The 20,113-nt window shown below is 37.8% G+C and overlaps 1 protein-coding gene across 1 annotated transcript in view; it reads left to right on the top strand.

The window, feature by feature from the left end:
- The window catches only part of LOC127432903 (protein phosphatase 1E-like), a 55,783-nt gene that overhangs the window by 23,285 nt on the left and 12,385 nt on the right, over nt 1–20,113 (top strand). The window contains exon 2 of the mRNA XM_051684419.1: nt 15,132–15,253. Within this exon, the coding sequence (XP_051540379.1) occupies nt 15,132–15,253 (122 nt within the window). The remainder of the gene's footprint in view (nt 1–15,131; nt 15,254–20,113) is intronic.

Genomic DNA, 20,113 nt, shown 5'->3' with positions numbered 1-20,113 from the left:
TCTGGGTACCTTGTGTCACTATTACTATAAGTGACCCGGCAACATCATGTTTTAAAGTCTTTTCACATTTAAATTTTTTTTGATAATTTTGATAAAATCCCACTTAAAACTACTTAAACACACACCACTCCCATAGGCTCTCATTGGGAAATAAATAGCAAACTCATGTCAGAGTAATGGCGGCCCGGCAACTGATGCTAAGACAGGATTGGTCAGAAACGCTTTTAAGGCAGGGCTTAGCGAAGGGTCAATTGTAAAAACTGTCGATTACAACATTCCATTTAGGTCTAGTCTCATTGCGTCAATATTCTCTATTTACATCATATTTTTTTTACCACTGTGTGCATGAATACAATGGCTACTCAGAGTCGTTTAAGTTAGTCTAAAGGCATATCAGTGACAACAACCTAGTATCATAGTATTGTTGCGTTAATTGCTGGTCACACTATACTTGACGCTCCATTCACTCCCATTCAAACGCGTCCAAACGCGAGAGACCGAAATCATTAGCTCATGAGAAGCAATTTATTCAACGCAGCGTGTCAAAGTTCAAGGTGAATTCTGAACTGCGATTCCGTACAACGAGAGGACGCTTGATAGAAGATCGAAACGTCATGCGCTGACCTCTTTTCTCAGCTTGTTTTGGATGTGTGGCCACATAAAGAATATATCATGCAGTTTCCCCACACAAAATAAGCATATGTAAATTCTATTCATCAAAATTTACAATTAAAATTACAATATCAGTGGAAATAATCGACAATTATACATTTTTGTCATGATCGTGCAGCCCTACCACAAGGATAAAAAAAGACCAAAATCACCTACATTGTCGGGACCAGCCAACTTAATAAACATACATAATTTTTTAATGAAAATCTAAAAATGCAGACAGATTTTTGTGAGGGTAAGGTTTAGTGCTAGCTAGAGGATGTAAAATGTTCTTAGCTCAGTAGATGAAACACTAGAAATCGATAAAGAGTCCCAATCATAATAGAAAAACAAGCATGTTTGTGTTTGTATGTGTATTAGCGAGAGAGAGGGGAGAGATAATAGGTTGTATGGTTAACTCAGGACACTCCCCATTCAAACACAAACGAAAGCATGAACAAACTTGGCATTGTTATTACCAGTTGAGCTACAGGAAACCTAATTTAGCTCATTTAGATTCAGGCTGCAGTATAGCCAGGGCACACTGTTATCATTGATTAACCTGAAATTCAGTGTAAGGTTAAAATGCCCTGTATACTTACAGAAAGAAAGGCTTGTTCTAAGTATAAATTTCATAATGCTCATTTTTAAGTCTGAGCAAACTGCAAAGTCAACGCTGAACAGAGCAACTATCACATAGTCCCTCTCACTGATTGTCTCCAGTGTGTAATTAGTACATCCTGAGGGTACACTCTCAAGAAACATAATTGCATACTTGATTTGGGCTCAAATATAACACACACAGTAACTGAACCTTTGTGTAATATGGGCTTACGGCACTTGAAATATATGTGTAATGCTAGAAGTGCACATCTTGATATTAAAGCAATGAGTTCATTTTGTTGCACAAACATGATAGCATGTGTGTGTGCACTGTTTCAACATTTTTAGTCGACAGGCTCTGACAAGAGGTCTGTTCCAAAATCTAGTGAGCTGCATTGCTGTCTACTGCCTGCATACAGTATACAGTGTACTCAGTGGCAGATTTTGGCATGGGCGATATGGGCAGTTGCCCAGGGCGGCATCTTGCGGGGGGGCGGCACGAGGCACCCACACAGACCCCCCCCCCCACACACACACACACAACCCCGGGCAACAACTTTGGGGGCATGTTGAAGCAGGTTTCGTCCAGGGCACCATACAAGCTAGCACCGCTACACACTGACATAGTGATTGATGTATGTCGTCATGAAATAGAGTCCCTCACCTCCAAATCCGAGCACAAGTGGTCACAGAAAAACGCATTTAAATGACCAGGTGTAAACAGCGATGTGCCTCACCTGACCACATGTGATCGGATCACCCGAGACACATCTTAATACCAGGTGGAAACAGGGTCAAAGAAATAGTTCTCTCAAAAATTTTAATTCAGTCAGCATTCATTCTTATGTTGTTGCAAGCTCATATGACTTCCCACATGTCATTCTGCAATAGATTACTGCTTTCAGAGTAATTTCCACAGATGTAAGTAATTTTTGGGTGGATTTCCCCTTTTAGTGTATTGATGTGATTGCACTCTTCCAAACAAATGCAGTGCTAACTGGGCATTATGATTATTTTGCCGTATGGCAGTATTTATGCCACTCTGATTTTATATCTACTGTAGATCGGTGACAGTGAACCCAGGGCAGCTCTAAGCATCTTGCTTCCAAAGTCGTGGCATTGCGCTCGCTTGTAATCTCTCTTTGCATAACTCTTAATCAGCAGAAACGTACTGGGTAATAATCTGCATGTCACTTATTAATTCCTTCGCATGAACATCCGAAATTAACAATCAAGACGTAAACGTTGACTGCTTTCTGAGAAATTCCAGACTCTTTGACTGTCATCATTCAAATAGAGCTGGGAAATAGTCCAAATGGTAATCTGCAGATTTTGATGTTAATCCTGGGCTGGAAGACAATAGGGCTAGAGGTTTTTTTTATGTGAGAAAGGGTTTATGTTCTAAAAATTAGACTGACTGGCTGCCCAGCTGGTGATTGAGCAAGCCCAGCCTAATTTTGCCCCAAATCAGGGATCTGATTTGAGATGATTCAGGTTAGAGATGGTGATGGACATCCAACAACTGACTTGTCTATTAGTTTTAGACCGATTAGTCGATAAAACCAGCTGACTAGTCGATTTCGAAAATATGTGGTTTTGTACATCCCTAGTGCAGGGTTTTAAAGGTACAGAGGCTTGTTTGTTTTTGTAGATGCTTGTAAGGCAAGAATGTGAAATCATGTCAATAGCCTGGATTATATTTCCTGTGCAGTGTCTGTGATAACACAGGCTTACATATACTCTATTGGGTATTAAAAGGTACCAAATAAATCTCAAAACATCATCATCGTGCCTGTCTAATAAGATTTGTTCATTAAGATGACCTGTCTGTTTGGTATCTGGATTTAAAGTTAATCAACTGGCAGATGATAACAGAAATGTATGTGTTCTTTTGAGAGTCACTGGAAAATTCAGATGGCTCACCTCAAGAACTGAGCATTGTCATCTCCATGGAGATGACCTTGGCACAAGCAACGTGATTGGCTCGGGCAGAACAAGAAGTAACAGAGTGTTTTCCGTTGCACAAATGCCACTCTCAGTGCCGTATAAGTGCACTTAAAAGCGTATAGTTTCTCCAAGTGCCCTAGTTTCTCTTGAAAAATTGCTCTTGTGGTTGTCAACAACCTCTAAAGTTATTCTGGCCAAATATTACAGCTGAAGGACACAGAAGCACAGGAGAGAGATCCTCTTAAAAATATGAAAGACAACAGCTACCTATAAAGGCAAACGGGCTATTTAAATATACAAATGTAGATAGCATTAATGTTTTATTTTATTTATTTTTATTTTTTTTGACAGGCAACCCTTTTTTCGTGTTATTATTCCCTTCTATGGCCAAACTATTGTAAATGCAGGAAACCAAATATGTCAAAGGTGAAATAACACAATGTTTGTTGACGTCAGATACGGGGCACACATTGAATAATGTGTGGGAGAAAGCATGAACTTTTTTACTCTAAAAGTTTTTTAGCTGGATTTGAGCTAAAGAATAAAAATGTATGATAAGGTTGTTGACAACCTTTGGCTTTACCTTTTAAAGCTAATAGGAGACGTGTATGCCTTTAGCCGTCATAAGAAAAAAAAGAGTTATCAAGTGAACTAAATAGCCTTAAAGTGAATGTGATGTGTAGTTACCAATATAACATTGATAGAAATCTTTATGTTTGTTCAAGTTGTGGCCTAGCAGTTACAATGTAAGTGCTCTGACACATTGAGCCTTGGTGCCTATGCGGACATCATGAGTTTGATCTGGCTTGCATCATTTGCCATTTCCACATCATTTCCTGTCTTTTTCTACTATCTGTATCAATCAAAGTGGCAAAAAGGCCAAAAGTGCAATTTATATATTCACTATTCATTTTCCAATGGAAATTGTAAACTAGATGCAGTGAAAAATGAATTTGAAAGCCATTACAGAAGTTTTGGTCAGAAGGTAGAACTGTGCGTCAGTATCACAACAGCCTAAATTACCGTCCTCCTTGGCTCAACTAGGTCATCTGTTCTCAAATAGACTTGCATACTTGATTTCATAGCCCACTTGCTCACCTTATTTACCCTTCAAATGATCAAACATACATACTGGCAGACTGAGATTTAATTTGTCCTCTATGTTCAAAAAATTTAATATGGTTCGTCATCAAATTGTTAGAAAGCACAAATACTTAGTGGATAGTTAGTTGGGTAAACACATATGTTACTAAAAATGTATATATCAGATTATTGGTCGACCTATTTGGGTTTTCAATGTTGATACTTACATTATTACCTTTGGTCCCTCAATCTTGAATATGTGGTTATATCCTTTGTAAAATGTACTAAATATCCAATATTTTTTAGATTAGTGATATTTCAAAAAATTATGGTACATTTTTATTCATTAATAAACAAAAACAAATATCAATATCAAAAAAAAAAATTTACCAAGTGAAATCCCTACAAGTCTGTTCCGTCCCAACCCAAACCCTGCTTTTCATAATCCTAAAAGGAATTTGTTTGGCAAATGCATTGCGGGAAAAGCAAATTTTCCAGACTCAATTTTCTCCTGTCGACTCAATACACGTCCTATGATATGCCATCTCGCTGTCTGCTCAAAAACAGAATTATGTGATTGAGTGCTTTTTGTTAAACAGTAGCTGCATTAGCTGAAGATGAGATGCTGCCTAATATTTGATCAGACCTCATTAACAGTTCATGTGCAGTAGAAAACAGATACCAAACATTCAAAGACCTTCTTTAATGACCACATTACACCCAACTGCCTAATATCACCTAACAACCGACTGGACACTATTGAATATGGCTTTATAATTTGTAATGGCAATTGGCTTACTGCCTATAATTTGTTTTTGTTCATTTATGGCTGTAAAAGATTTTGGGGGTGTAATAATAATAACATTAGCATAATTTTCACCAGATTATGGCATCATACTATCAGCATGTATAAGAATAAGCATTAAGTATCAGTACTTCAGTTCGGTACCAAGTTGATACTAAAATAAAAGGATGTAGCGTTACCAGTCTTAATGCAGTTTCAGTTGTAATGAATAATGGCTTAATTTGTTTTTGTTGTTATTTTTTTCTATATTATTGACTGTTTACTTGAATAATTGTTCAATTTAATAAATGTTTACTTTATTGACAAATTCTGTAAGGCTGTGTTAATTTAATTTGTTCATATTTATATCAATATTTATCCTTTAAATAAAGATTTTATTAGTTATTGGAGCTTTTATTTTATTTTACAGGTATTTGTATCTACTACTGACATTTTAGTATTGTGATACCCGATACTGAACAGTGACCAAAAAAGACCCAATGTGCTGCTGGATATGGTGTATTTAGTGGATGTTTCACTACATGTTATATCACAGTAATGTGTTATGTTATATTTACAGTGTTCTAGATAATATGCATGGATTTATGAGTATGATTGAGTTAAGATTATGCAGCTTCATTTAGACATTCATCTACATTTAGGCACAGCAGATCCCCATCAGGAAATCCAATCACATCCATGCAGTTTTCATGTTTTTCCGATGAAGTATTAGAGATCAGCACTCCGTAAGAGCTGAGAGATGCAGTTCATATCGACTGTACTGAGATGCTCTCTCAGGCTTTAGTCAGCTGGTTTATTCAGCCCTAATCTCCTTTGTGCTTGGCGTTTCCCATTTCCGTTGCCTCATTTGCCCTACTTGTCTGTCTATTGGTGTTTTTGACATTTTTTTTTTTTTGTTTGTTTTTTTTTTTAAATCACAACAGGATGTCTAGGAATGGTATGATTTGATTCTCTCGGGAGCGTCCCCTCGTTAGGTGTCTCGGTGGGGGAGTTGCATGTGGTATTATGTCAGAGCCTGGAGCTTCAGCTGGCGGTGCTCCAGCCAGGGTTGTAGGCCGCTGTGTTCTGGCCCCAATGGGGAATCGGACATAGAGCCGCCTTGCCAGCAATTGTGCCCAGATGGCATGGCGACCATGTCTGTGGACAGTTTGGAGGGCTGATGGCCTAGATTCCAACACTAGAGCTCAAGTCTGTTCAGTCCTGTGGTCTAGTTAACACTGGAGATCGAAAACACTAAGGGAAAGCAGTCAAACCCTATAGCCTATAGTTTTATTTTCTAAGCACTATAGTTTTGAATTAATATATTAAAATACAAGCTGGATTTGAGCTAAAGAATAAAAATGTATGATAAGTTTGTTGACAACCTTTGGCTTTACCTTTTAAATAATGTGCTTTGTAAGGCATGCATCACTATTACTATTGATCATCATAAGCAGGGTTAAACCTCTAAATCTAAGTATTAAACTTGCGTAACATTTTTGCACCATTTTTGTCACAGGCATGAATAATACCACAAATTGTGTTGCTTGTTAAGGGGAGGTGTACTATTACTTTTCTAAGAGAACAGACTTGCAATTTTCATCCGGCTGACAATAAAACGGCAAAAAAAAAGAATTACATTGAAAGAGGGATCCAAACCATATCTTGGGACCAGAATATCACAGAAACTGGGGGTGGACTATTTTGACTTGGGCCATTAAGCAGCCACTAAGCAACCACCCAGAACACCCCAGCAACTGCATGACAATGTGCTAAAAACACTCTGAACACCTAATATCATATTATTTCAGATCACCTACCCTTGCATCATGGTGGGGAGTTTTGTACGGGCAAGCACCACTTTCATTTTCTTAAGAAAATATGAAAATATGGTTTTATCATCATCTCTTCATTCTAAGAATTCCAAGAAGGTTTTGGAGACCTTCAACTACAATGAAAAGATCTACCTCTTCTTTATTCCTTGCTGTAAATAACGGCATGGCCATAATTCTATTACTTGTAATGAATTCCAGTACACCAAGACCTATTAGAACAAAACCTCCACTAACCGAATACCCAGAAACAATGATGGATGAAACACTCTGACATTTAAAACCAATCGCCGCTCGACTACACTTTAAAAACTGTCATGAAAATATGAGCCATATTGTACAGTGCACTATGGTCAGGATGCTTATTGCGGCCCAGTTTTGCTGTGTACACCACCTTTATCTGTTACCTGAGATAACACAGTGACTTCTTGTGATCTCATAAAGAAGTCCTTCCCAATAAAGCCCCATTCTTCCTCTGTTTCTTACTCACTACATCTTTATCTTTGCCTATATGTCTTACATTCCCTTGTTCTTGATATATCTCTCTCTCTCTCTCTCTCTCTCTCTCTCTCTCTGTCTCTCTCTCTCACTCTCTTTCTCTTTCTATCTATTTGGCTTTTCCTTACTTTTGCCAGTAAAGGTATGCAAAGCTTTTCAACCTGCACGACGTCAGCAGGCAGGTCAAAGGAAGAGTATGAAAAGTGCGGATTTAGCACGATGCGTGGGCGTGATGACGCCACCGCTTTCTTTTCTCTCCCTCCCTCCTTTCCAAAAGAGTGACTATGAGATCCTATACTGAACAGGAGAGGAATGATGGGAAAAGGGGGTTTTCATTAAGGTCTTTGACCCAGAACAGGCTTTATTTAGGCAAGCTGTTATTTTATGTGTGTGTGCGTGTGTATGTAGGAGGATGGGTGGGTCACCGTGGGTGTAAGTGTGATCAATAGATAGAAAGAGAGAAAGAGAGTGATGGACAGGAAGAGGATTTAGTTTGGTGTTAATTCTGCATACTGCTATTAATAACCCTTGAGTCATCCACACACACACACACACACACACACACACACAACAACTTATCAACAGGCACTCACAAGCTCATTTTCACCCACCAGCACTTGAAAAATTCCTCTACGAGACTTGATAAACTGGGGACACTCCGTTTCATGATGTGTTACACATGCAAACATAAGGCAGTATAGTTACACACCCTTGTGCTCATTAAAATTAATGTCAGGCATGTTTAGTTGGAGTGGAAATCAGCAGGGACCTGGCAATATGATAATATTGCAATTCTTTATGTTCAGGGTTGAGGAGTAACGGAATACATTTAACGGGATTACATATTTAATATACAAAATATAAGTAACTATTCCACTACAGTTACAGTTTAAATCATTGGTAATTAGAATACAGTTACATTCAAAAAGTATTTTGATTACTGAAGAGATTATTTTGCATTTTATAGTCATTTGTTTCATTTAATATTTAGTCCTTTCAGATGGAAAACATTTATACATATAAATGATGTGATCCAAAGTGCATTTGAACAGCGGTGAAACACTTTCTTATGAAGTGTTACATTCATACGAGCAAACAGAGAAGTACGTTTGAAGCAAGTTTGGAGCAGAAGAAATAGAAATAAACTTTGTGTAAATTGTCAGCTTTACGCTAAGCTAAAATGCTATTTCTAGCCATTTTACATGCACATATTACCAGGCACAATCATATTTATTATCAAGAAAATTCACGTTAGATCATAATTTCCTTTTTTCTAGTAAGACCTTTGATATGAGTGCAAAAATCATATTCTTGATAATCATTTTTGTATTGTTTTCCTGTACAAATATCTAAAGATCCTTAAAACAAGATAAATTTAAATTATCTTGTTTTAGAAACAACACTGCATAAGATATTTAGGTTTTTCAGAGAATGTATTTTTAACATGTGTATTTTGTCTTACTGTACTGGAAGAGTTTTTATAGTCAAGACAAGTGAAAAAATCTACCAGTGCTGAAGAAGTAATCCAAAGTATTTAGAATACATTACTGACCTTGAGTAATCTAACGGAATACATTACAAATTACATTTTACAGTATGTATTCCGTAATCTGTAGTGGAATACATTTCAAAAGTAACCCTCCCAACCCTGTTGACGTTAAATGTATTGCGATTCAAAGCTGTGATATATTGCGATCTTGTTTCTCATTCTTTAGTGCTTTGCACAATGTGCTGTGGGAATCAGCAGGGACCTGGTGATACGACATTATATCAATATCTGTGATGCGATTCGATAATGTTGTGATTTTTTTTATTTTTATATTTAGCTTATTGTGGTTCAAAGCTGCGGTATATTGCGATCTTTAACTCACTCTTTTATCATTCGCCTTCATTGGACTTGGTGCTTTGCACAACAAGTGCTGAACTTCCTGCTTTACTTCATCGTAGAGCCATAGAAGTAGCAAAACGTAGTGTCTGTAAACCCATACAGTCTAGGTGTATATACAAATTGTTTGGACATCCTTACAAATGAAACAAGTTATAGACTTATTTTAGTAGTGGTTGGTATGCTTAGCTCATTCCGAGTTTTTATTTTGGTCAAATGGAATTAATTAAGTGTTTGTTGACCTGATACCACGGTATGTTACGTCTTCTCACTCTCCTGCTCTGATTGGTGTTCAATCTCTTTATCACCCAAAGTATTGATGTGAAAAATTGTACAAAAAAAAGTATTTTCATGGTGTTAGAATATCGACACAGTATTGAGGCGAAATATCGTAATATTTTTTTAAATAGTGTTTTTACCCCTACCTCTAACGTTTAATATACAATTCAGTCTTTATTATAGTGATACTTCATCATGATGGCACATCATAACCATGGATCATGACTGAACAGGCTCATTGGGAAGGGAATCTCAGAGGAGGTGCTGTGTGTGAAAAGGAAAATCCTCACACAAACACACACTCACATACTTGTGATGTTAAGTGTTTGGGGGATCTTACATAGTCAAGGACGGTGAAAGTTAATGTGCCCACTTGAGAACCATGTGTATGTGTGTGTGAGTGTGTATGACTTGCTTTTGCAGTAGTAGGTGGGTTACAATATGCATGCCGAGCTACACAGAGACTCTGCAGCAAAGAAATGCACACATGGATTTCCACACTCTGAAAAATTTGAATAAAGTCTGCTGCAAATCATGCCTAGAAGCATATTTTAGCCATTTACATTTGCACATATGGCATACGCTTTTATCCAAACTAACAGTGCATTCAAGCTATGCATTTTCTCAGTATGTGTACTCCCTGAGAATCGAACCCATGACTTCGGCATTGCTAGCACTGATCCTCATTCCATAGCCATGACTATATTCTTAAAATAGCATGGTTTCTTGTACCTTGTTGCTTAATTTTAATCATGCAATCATATTGCATTGGAGGGAATAGATTCTGAATCTGTGTGTGTGTGCAGCTTAATAATGTCCTTAGCAATGCCAATGCATTTACATTATATTCAGTGTAAGTCTATCAGGAGGTTGTATTGTGTCTGTTAGTGTGCAATGCATCATATGTCACCTGATATGAAGTGTGACTCTATATAGCGTTAGGCGTTCTGAAGCTTGGTCCCTCAGAATGACGTCAAAGCAAGGCTCCCTGACACACATGCCTCCCTTCTCTCTCAACTGCCCCCTTTTTTTGTACTATCACTCTTAAAATATGTTTTAATTTTGAAAACATGACCAATGTCAGTGCAAAGCCACTCCATTTATGCATAATTTCCGTTCACTTACTCTCTCTCTCTGGCCCTGCATAAACATGTTTCAGGATCTTAGTGGCTTACTACAGATACGTCACTTCGCTCAGCGCTTTGATGTTTGAAGAGGAGCGTATTTTTATTTTATTTTTTGTAACTTGAGGGTTGAGGAGACAAAAAAAGGCTTGTCTCTCCTCTAATCCTCATTCCTTTGCATGCCTCTGACTCCTATGTGCTGCTCAGGAAACAGACGTCTCCCATTGGCTCAACTTGGCTATGCTAGAGAGCCCCAGCCAATCAGAGCCCCCCACCTCGGCACCCCTCCCCCTCAGGTAGTGACGACTGCGTGCGTGTTTGCGGGAGAGAGGAAGAGAGAGAGCAGTGGATTTCTATGAATGGAAATGCGGAGGAGGATCCCAGAATGTGATGGCAATTGGCATGTCATTTCTCTCTCTCTATCTTTTGTTCTTTTTTCGTCCCCTCTTCAGGCCATCAGTTCCTCCCTCATCTCACTCTCGCTTTCTTCTCCCATCTTTTCATCTATTTGTCATGGCGGACACTAATACACACTGCTGTCCCTGACACACACATGATGTCAAATAATGAATTCTATTACTTTAGACTCTCCGTGTCACCTTGGGTCCTTAGGATTAGATTTATGCATCAAAATGTATTAGGTATCTTATTAAGATAGATAGATAGATAGATAGATAGATGGGTTAAAATACTGATTGTATTTGGTGATGATTAATATGTCCTGCTTTTAAACACTTCATACTACAGGAAGTGCGCTCACATAGTGATGTTGTTTTGAGGAACCTGTTAGCTGTTATTTTTTCCCTCCTTCTCAGATCTGTGCTGGATCTTTTCATTTAGAGCAGAGCGTCATTGAGGCGTCCTTGAGAACGCTCCACTTTCCGCCCTCCTGTCTGCTGGGCTGGTATTCCAGCCTCTCATGTGTGTGTGTGAGTGAAGGAGTTGCTCTGATTTTGGATATCTAACGAGCGTTCTGGCCTGAGTACGGTTGGTGGCTGTTTGCCTCACTACAACATCACTCACAGTGGCAACCCATCATCATAGTGTAGCCCTCATTGCGATAACAGCATGGCACTGCTGTCAGGGTTGTCATGGTTGTGCTGGAGCATCAGTTGTCAGTGTCATACAGTCTTATGTTGCCATGGCCACCAGAGCAGAGAGGTGAATAAGAATCACTCACCTGACCGGCTGAACAAACATAATCAGTAGAGCTACATGTTGGAATAAATTTAATTCAGGTATTGTTATGTACTTTGAATCATGCAAGCTAATTGTTTAAGCCCTATTTTTTATTTTTTCAGGAAGAAATTGGTGACTTTCTAATATGTGTGTCTAATGAGTTATAAAGGTATTTTTTATGCATTATAAATCTATTCATAATGCCTTAAAATGCTTATTATCATTCATTATACTTTTCATGAATAATACACATACTGTACTTTATATTAATGTTAAATGCAAAAAAAGTACACCTTTAAAGAGTATAATGCATTATAACACATGCTATAAGACAGCAATTTTGTATTTATCATATGTTATAATGCATTATACACCTAATAAGTGTAACCATGAATAATACAAATTACATTTAAATTTATGTATTTATATTTTGGTTACATTTATACATGGCAACAACAATTTAAGATGTATTACAAAGCATTGAAATGGCATGAATGAATATACCTTTAGAATGAATATACAGGTGTCACAGTCTGGCCATGATGGTTCCCTCCTTCCTCTGTCTGTGTGTCATGTCAGCAATGCTGGTTGCATAGCTCGTTAACAGATCTGCAGCACCTGTGTCCCTTTATTTTCTCCTCTATTTAAACTCTCCTCTGTCTCGTGTTACTCTCATTTGTTTTGTTTGTTATTGAGTTTGTGTGTCATGCACCCAATCTGTCAGTTTGACCATAGAAGTCTTCGGTTGGTTCTAGTATTTTACTAGTTCGTTTTTGAGTTTACTTTTTCCTCCATTGGGAGAGATTTTGTTTGTATTTTTTCTCTTTGTTTAATAAAGCCTTTTAGTTCCATCTCTGTGTTTGGGTCCTTCATCTCTGCAATATTACCGTGACAACAGGATTAATAGAAAGTGTTACCAGAAACTTTCAGAAAAGGAAAACATATATTTTGAATTAAATTTAATCCATTGTCTTATTGACTTTTACCATGTGGATTCTTTGTAAAACTTTTTCTTTTTTTTCAATTTTCCATTATTCATTTTAGACAGTGGCTCATAAATAGAGCCTGTCATAATAAATGTTTTTAGGATTAGGACATCACATTATTGGATGGCTCTGTTATCCTCTCCCGTCAGGCCACAGCTGAGGCTATTAATTCAACAGAATGTTGGCAAGCTCTGCTCAAGCCCCTCACAGACAGGAGATGGTTGGGAATGGCACATTGACTCCACACTCCAAGAAACACACGTTTAGAAGCTTTCTAAAGCACACTTATTCACAGAGATAATTTTATTCTGCTCATCAGGTAATTGTACACATCCACAGAAATGGCAGTCTTGTTTTATCCTTTTAGTGCTTTTATACACTGATCAGCCATGACATTAAAACCACTGACAGGTGAAGTGAATAGCATTTATTATCTTGTTACATTGGTACCTGTCAAGGGGTGGGATATATTAGGTAGCAAGTGAACAACATTTCATGTGTTGTAAGCAGGAGAAATGGGCAAGTTTAAGGGCCAAATTGTGATGGCTAGATGACTGGGTCAGAGCATCTCCAAAACGGCAGGTCTTGTGGGGTGTTCCCGGTATGCAGTGGTTAGTACCTACCAAAAGTGACAGGGTCATGGGCGCCCAAGGCTCATTGATGCGCGTGGGGAGCGAAGGCGTAGCCTGTCTGGTCCGATCCCACAGAAGAGCTACTGTAGCATTTTTTGCTTAAAAACTTAGAGGAACATGGTGTTGACTTGGCCTCCAAATTTCCCAGATCTCAATCCGATTGAGCATCTATGGGATGTGCTGGACCAACAAGTCCGATCCATGGAGGCCCCACCTCGCAACTTACAGGACTTAAAGGACCTGTTGCTAATGTCTTGGTGCCAGATACCACAGGACACCTTCAGAGGTCTTGTGGGGTCCATGCCTTGACGGGTCAGAGCTGTTTTGGCAGCACAAGGGGGACCTACACGATATTAGGCATGTGGTTTTAATGTTATGGCTGATCGGTGTATAGACAGGGCTTCATAAAATATGTTGTTTAGTCTTGTTTTACAGTTTATTTTAGCAGTTGCAGCATTGGGATTTGCTATCACTTTTATAAAAGCTAATAACTTATTGCTGATGCCATTTAACCAATGAACATAATGCTTTGTAGTAAAATATCAATATTTAGTGCTGGTTCACAGTCAAAACCAGACTTCATAATTTATACAGTTATGCTTATGTTTTACAGTCAGTGTGAATCTCTGTTTGCATCCCATTTTACTTTAGTAATGTGATGTATTTCCAGGTGAAGTGATATGCAACAACAAAAAAGTAGGGCAGGACTTGGGAATTGATTGGATCGTCTATTCTGTTACCAGATTTCATAAATGATGATTTTTATAACCATAAACATAATTTGAAAATGGTGAATTTTTAGTCCTCATCCTAAAAAAAACAAAATGTCATTTGTTTAATGGGGGGATCCCCACTCTGTTTGGATGAGAATTTCACAACCATCTCTTATCAAATCCTCTAATGGGGATGACGGGGCTTGTCTTTAAGTGTCGGGTCTTGATTTCATAATGTGCAGTTGTATCTATTTTCAGTGATCCAGAGGGGTCTTTGCTCTCAGTGCAGTGCAGTGGAGTGCTGGAGTGGATTTGGGTCATGTTAGTTTTAGAGTGCCTCTTCTCACTCTCTGAAACCATCAGAGCAACAAGCCCTAAAAGGATAATAACACTAGTAGTTAAAAAGAAGAAAAGGCCATGCTTAACACTTAGGATTTTATCACAGAAAAAAATTGCACACATCACCTTTAAATGGATAGTTTACACCAAAATGAAAATTCTGTCATAATTTAATCACCCACATGTTGTATGAATTTCTTTCCACCATGAAAACAAAAAGAGATGTTCTTTTTCACCATTAATTTTTAGCGCATTTTTTTCTTTTTCAATACAATGAAAGTGCATGGTGACTGAGGTTCACTGAGACTGTCTCTTAAAGTTTGCAAGGGTATTTGGGTCTGTTTTTGGTCCATGATGGTCATGAAATTTGCTTTACTGTAAGAGAACATTTTCAGCTATCTTGGCCATTTTCTATGTCTTGACCTATGCTTCTGCCTCCTACTCGTCTTCTCACAGTTAAATGAGTGCTCACTCTCTGCTGCTATAAAAAAGAAAATGAAATCATATACTCACAGTGCTATTTTGTATAATGGTTCCACTATCTACTCAACAGTTGTGTAAACCTGTCTCTCTGTCTATTCTCCTCTCTTTCGCAGTAATTGCCCTTTCTCCTTGGCTGCAGCCCTGGCCCGTGGTACAGCTGATTGTATCCTTCAAAGTGATCTCTCCGTGTACTATCTCAACAAGAGTGTTGAGGACGGAAAAGACACGCTGCCTCGTGAGTGCCCCACAAAATAAACACAATGCTTAAATACAAATTGAAAAGCCAATTAATAAAAGAGGAGAACTTGGACTGTAAAATCTGATACTGTTTAGCCATATTTTTTTATCGTTACACAAGCTTATTAGTTCTTTTCAAGTGTCAACTTTACTCTCTGTAATTACTGAATACATTCTCATTAAGCTAGAGACAACTGGTCTGTTTACATTTCTTTACCAGCAACACCACATTAGTTGACCTTCTTAAACAACAAGAACTAGAGGTTTCGCTAGCTTAGCCAACATGATGGCCTTGGTCAACCTGCTTCATCAGAAAAAACAACAAAGTTAACCTTAAAAATTTGTTTTATGTGGTAACATTTAAATTGTTTTTTTGTTTTTTTTTAAACAAGTCAAAAATATTATCACTGGATCAACTTGAATACATTAGGTTACACCAGAAAATTTTAAGACTTTGATCAGTTATAAATAGCTCCTCAAGGTAACAATTGGAGGTTACCACATTTTACAGTGCGTACCAGTCAAGTTTTGCTGGTAAATAGTATTGATATGCTGGTTCACCAAGTAGACCAGCACCAAACCAGCACTTACCTGCCTAAACTGACAAAACAACCTTAGTTGACCAGCTTAACCAGCAAGTACCTTCTTGTTTTACTAGGTTTACCACAAAGACCACCACTGTCAACTAGAGGTCGACCGATTGTGGTGGGAAAAGCCTATAACCAATTAATCGGCCGATAGTTTTTAAAAACGATTTTGTAGAATGTCAAAAAAAAATCTTATTCTTCCCTTACCATGACAGGCACAGACAAACAGTCCAAAATTAATAAAATCTCAGATGTAGTCTGTTTAATCAAAATCCCAATAATAACCAGAAAAAAAAAGATTTGGTGCATAACGCAGGACTTAAAAGTATAAACAAGCCTGAAACACACCAGGGACTCTTATTTTGAAATAATTAAAAAATATATGAAAGAAATTTTTCCAAAAATCAACTATATTCACAGATTAATCGGTAAAACCAATATATCGGTCTACCTCTATTGTCAGCTAAACACAGCATGCTGGTTGAACAGCTTTGCCAGTCAAGTTCTGCTGGTAAACACCCTAACCATGTTGGTTCACCAGCTAGACCAGCATTAAACCAGCACTAATCAGCAAAAGCCAGTATGGACCAACATAGCAATTCATGCTGGTTTAACCTGCTATTTTCAGCAGGGTAGCCAGAACACTGAAACACAGATGTGCTGCTTTTTGACAGTGCACAGGCCATCAGATTTTACTGATTTATGACTGAATTCACAGAGTTGCAATAAAACAAGTAAATGAGATGGATCTGTATGAAGTTTTGCTATTGTGTAGAGATCACGTAATATTTGATCCGAATGTAGGCCATTCTGCACAATTTTAAGCCTCCCTTTCAACTGCAAATTTAGGTCACTTACTAACTTAACGGTGGCCTGAATTGCTTTCTTATCTTTCTATATTCGAATTGAAATAGCAAAGGAATTTGAGGTGGGAATGGCTGCAAATGCGGCACACAATTTGGGATGGTGTGGAGAGCACACATCTACTATTGAGGCTTTTATCGCACACCTGATGGAGCTCATTCTTTGAGCGTTTTCAAAGATTCATTCACGTTTGAAGGCCCAACACTTCTGTTTGTCATGATATCGTGTTAAATCTGATTAATTTCCCCTCTTACTTCGCTCTCATTAAAAAGACACTTTCTGTAGCGGTAAGTGTAACTGACAGATCATGATAGGTTATGTCATGATCTTTGTTTTTGGACTACAGATAAGACACTAAGGGGCTGTTCAGACAGAGCGCTAAAAAAAGCTAGACACTGCGCAACACATATTACAGAATGCACGTGTCTCAAGATGCTCTTTGAAAGGTTGACATTCTTTTATTTTACCTGACACGGCTTCCGAAAAATGTGCCACTCCTGCGAGTGACGATGAAAAAAAGCTGGATGCATTGTAATGGTGTAGATTCATCTACATGCAGATTAGATGAATAATTAGATTCATCTAATCTGCATGTTTACGAGAGAAAAATACGTTGAAGAAAAAAGATGGATTGTGCAGATTATTGTGCAGATGGACACAATGTGTTCGTTGTGAACTGCACTTAAGACATGCACTACTAGTCACAAAAGTAAAAGCATGGATATACTGTATGTTGCCTTCAAATCTAGGTGTGCTTATCAGTTTTTGCTTTAACTCTTTATGAGCTTACCCTGATAAAGGAAGACCACTTAAAGGAATTGTTCACCTAAATATGAAAGTTCTTTTTTTTACTCACCATCATGCCATCCTAGATGTGTATGACATTCCTTCTTCTGCAGAACACAAACCAAGATTTTAAGAAGAATATCTCAGCTCTGTAGGTCCATATATACATATGTAGGTCTAAATATCTTGGTTTGTGTTCCACAGATGTAAGTCATACACACCTCGGATAGCATGAGGCATTTACATGATCTTACACGTTGCCGGCTTATTAAGCATAAATGGTGTGAGATTGTGCATGTAAATGCGCTCATAATTAAAGATGCTTTTTGCAAAAAAATTAAGTTTGATGTTTTCAAACAAGTTTCAGACATCCCCTCCATCTTCCATGGTTAGACCAAACAAGTAGTCCCTAAATGCACACCATTTGTTGAGCTAATGTTGTTAGATTGGGCTACTAAAACAAACAGATTGCAATTCCGTTTGGTACTATGAGTGGCGCAGAAATTACACACATCCCCTTTTAATTATAACCAATACCAATTTGCTTCTGCCATATTTCATGCCCCCAACTCGTAAAGGCATGGCTTAAATAAAAATAAAAATTGTTCCACTGGTAATTACGACATTGTGGTGGTGTTCATGTGCACTCATCAGTCAATATGGTCATTCAAACATGACTTAGAGGCAGCCATAGTCCTTTGTGGTTCATACAGAATTCAAGCAGATCTTATCCTATCACCATATCAAAAAGTCCAGCCAGCGTTACCTTATGAGTTGGCATGAGTTTTGAGAAATTCACATAGCAAACACTTTCCCAAGTGGACAGTAAATTTATAAGGCCAGATGGAACGCAATCTGTGATGAATTTACCCACTGTTCTAGAGTACGTCAGTGCTCAAGAGCTCCACTTGAGCTGAGTCTGTTTTGTTTTGTTTTTTCAGCCGGGACAGTTGATCAAGGATTTCATGGGAGATATAGTCCTTTAAACAGTCCTATATGATGTGTCCCAGCAGGAGCACAGAGTATGTTCAGTGTAAGTTCAGGCTGCCTCTGTACGCTGGCCATCAGACAGATGTCTGGCTCAAGGGAAAGGCAGTACATACTGTTCACCAGCGCAGCCATGAGATGGCAGATTAAATTTAGACTCTGTGCCCACGGAGACAAGACAGAGAGTGAGATAGATAGAGAGAGAGCGCGTCTAAAAGGCTAAGAGATGAGGAAAGAACATGAAATGTCTGCTTTTACGACCATCAAACAATCTAAAAGGCCTCTTCGTCCACACAATGCTAAAATACATCTGTCAAAAGCAGTATTGGGGCAGGCTGATGTACAAATTGGGAAGGGGAGATGCTGCCTTACCGCTACAGAAAAAGAACTCAATAACTGGAACCAAACAATAGACATTCCATTTGGTAAATTCGGCACTTTGCCTGGAGTTTTGGCATCTTTACAAGTCATGCAAACACAATTGCCTGCCTCAAGTTTTTATGAGATTGAAGAACGAATAAATTGCCAATAAAGTTTTTTTGATAAAAAAAATATTTTACGGGTTAGTTCACTCAAATAATAACATTCTCTCTTCATAAATTCTGTTATCATTCATGTTGATCCAGACCCGTGTGACTTACTTTCTTCCGTGGAAAACAAAAGGGAAAAAATTGGAAGAATGTTCATGCTGCCTTTTTCCATACAATGAAAGCACAGAGTGACCATATGGAGGACCAGATTACTCAAAATTAAATCATTAATTCAGTATTTAAATAAATGTAAAAAATAAAAAATAAAAAACAACAACTCTTAAATCATTAAATGAATGATTTAATCACTAAATAGATAAATAAATGTCCCTTGTATTTAATTTTAGCACTAGTTTGCATCCATTTTAATTTTAGCATTGTCTTAGGGTTGTTTTTTAATTGAAGCACAAGCTTTGTGTCTTTTCATTTTCAGGATTACAGTTATTGGCACGACACTCAACGACAGTGGGCCTCACTTTTCAAAATCAATTTCTAGGGGCCATACATGCTGGACACGTTTTTGTGCCCGTCTATGCTGTTTTGGAATTGTTTTTCTTTGTAAACATGCGCTAGATCAATGTCTCCACTGCAACTCATGTCACTGATTTTTCAGCATCTCATGCCATGAGCACAGCATTTTTAAAGACATTGTGTCAAGTTAAAATAACTTCAAAGAGACCTGCATGCTGTGCCTTTCATTGTGCTGCATCTAGCTTTTTTGACACAGCACAACATGTTGTGAACGGACCCTTAGTAAGTAAAATTTAGAAAATGAAAAGAGCAAAGCTTCTGCATAAATTAGAATCAACCGAAAGCTAATTATAAGTTAAAAATATAAGCAAAGCAAGTGCGATTGTATACATGGAACACATCTATTGATTTAATTAGTTATTTAAAGATTGATTTATTGATTTTATAGTTTTAAACAATTTTAATATGATTTATTTAAATATTGAACAATTTGACTCTCCATAACCAAGGACTGGCAAGCCCAAAAAAGCTCAAAAGACTCAAACACTTTCGATTCTTTTGAAGCCATACAATAGCTTTGTGAGAGGAACAGACCAAAATTGTAAATGTTGCTCATTGAAAATCTTGCCCTCT

Source organism: Myxocyprinus asiaticus, chromosome 42 (genome assembly GCF_019703515.2).
Source record: "Myxocyprinus asiaticus isolate MX2 ecotype Aquarium Trade chromosome 42, UBuf_Myxa_2, whole genome shotgun sequence".
Classification (NCBI taxonomy): domain Eukaryota; kingdom Metazoa; phylum Chordata; class Actinopteri; order Cypriniformes; family Catostomidae; genus Myxocyprinus; species Myxocyprinus asiaticus.
Note: the sequence above shows the minus strand (reverse complement) of the source record. Positions and strands in the feature narration are given on the sequence as shown.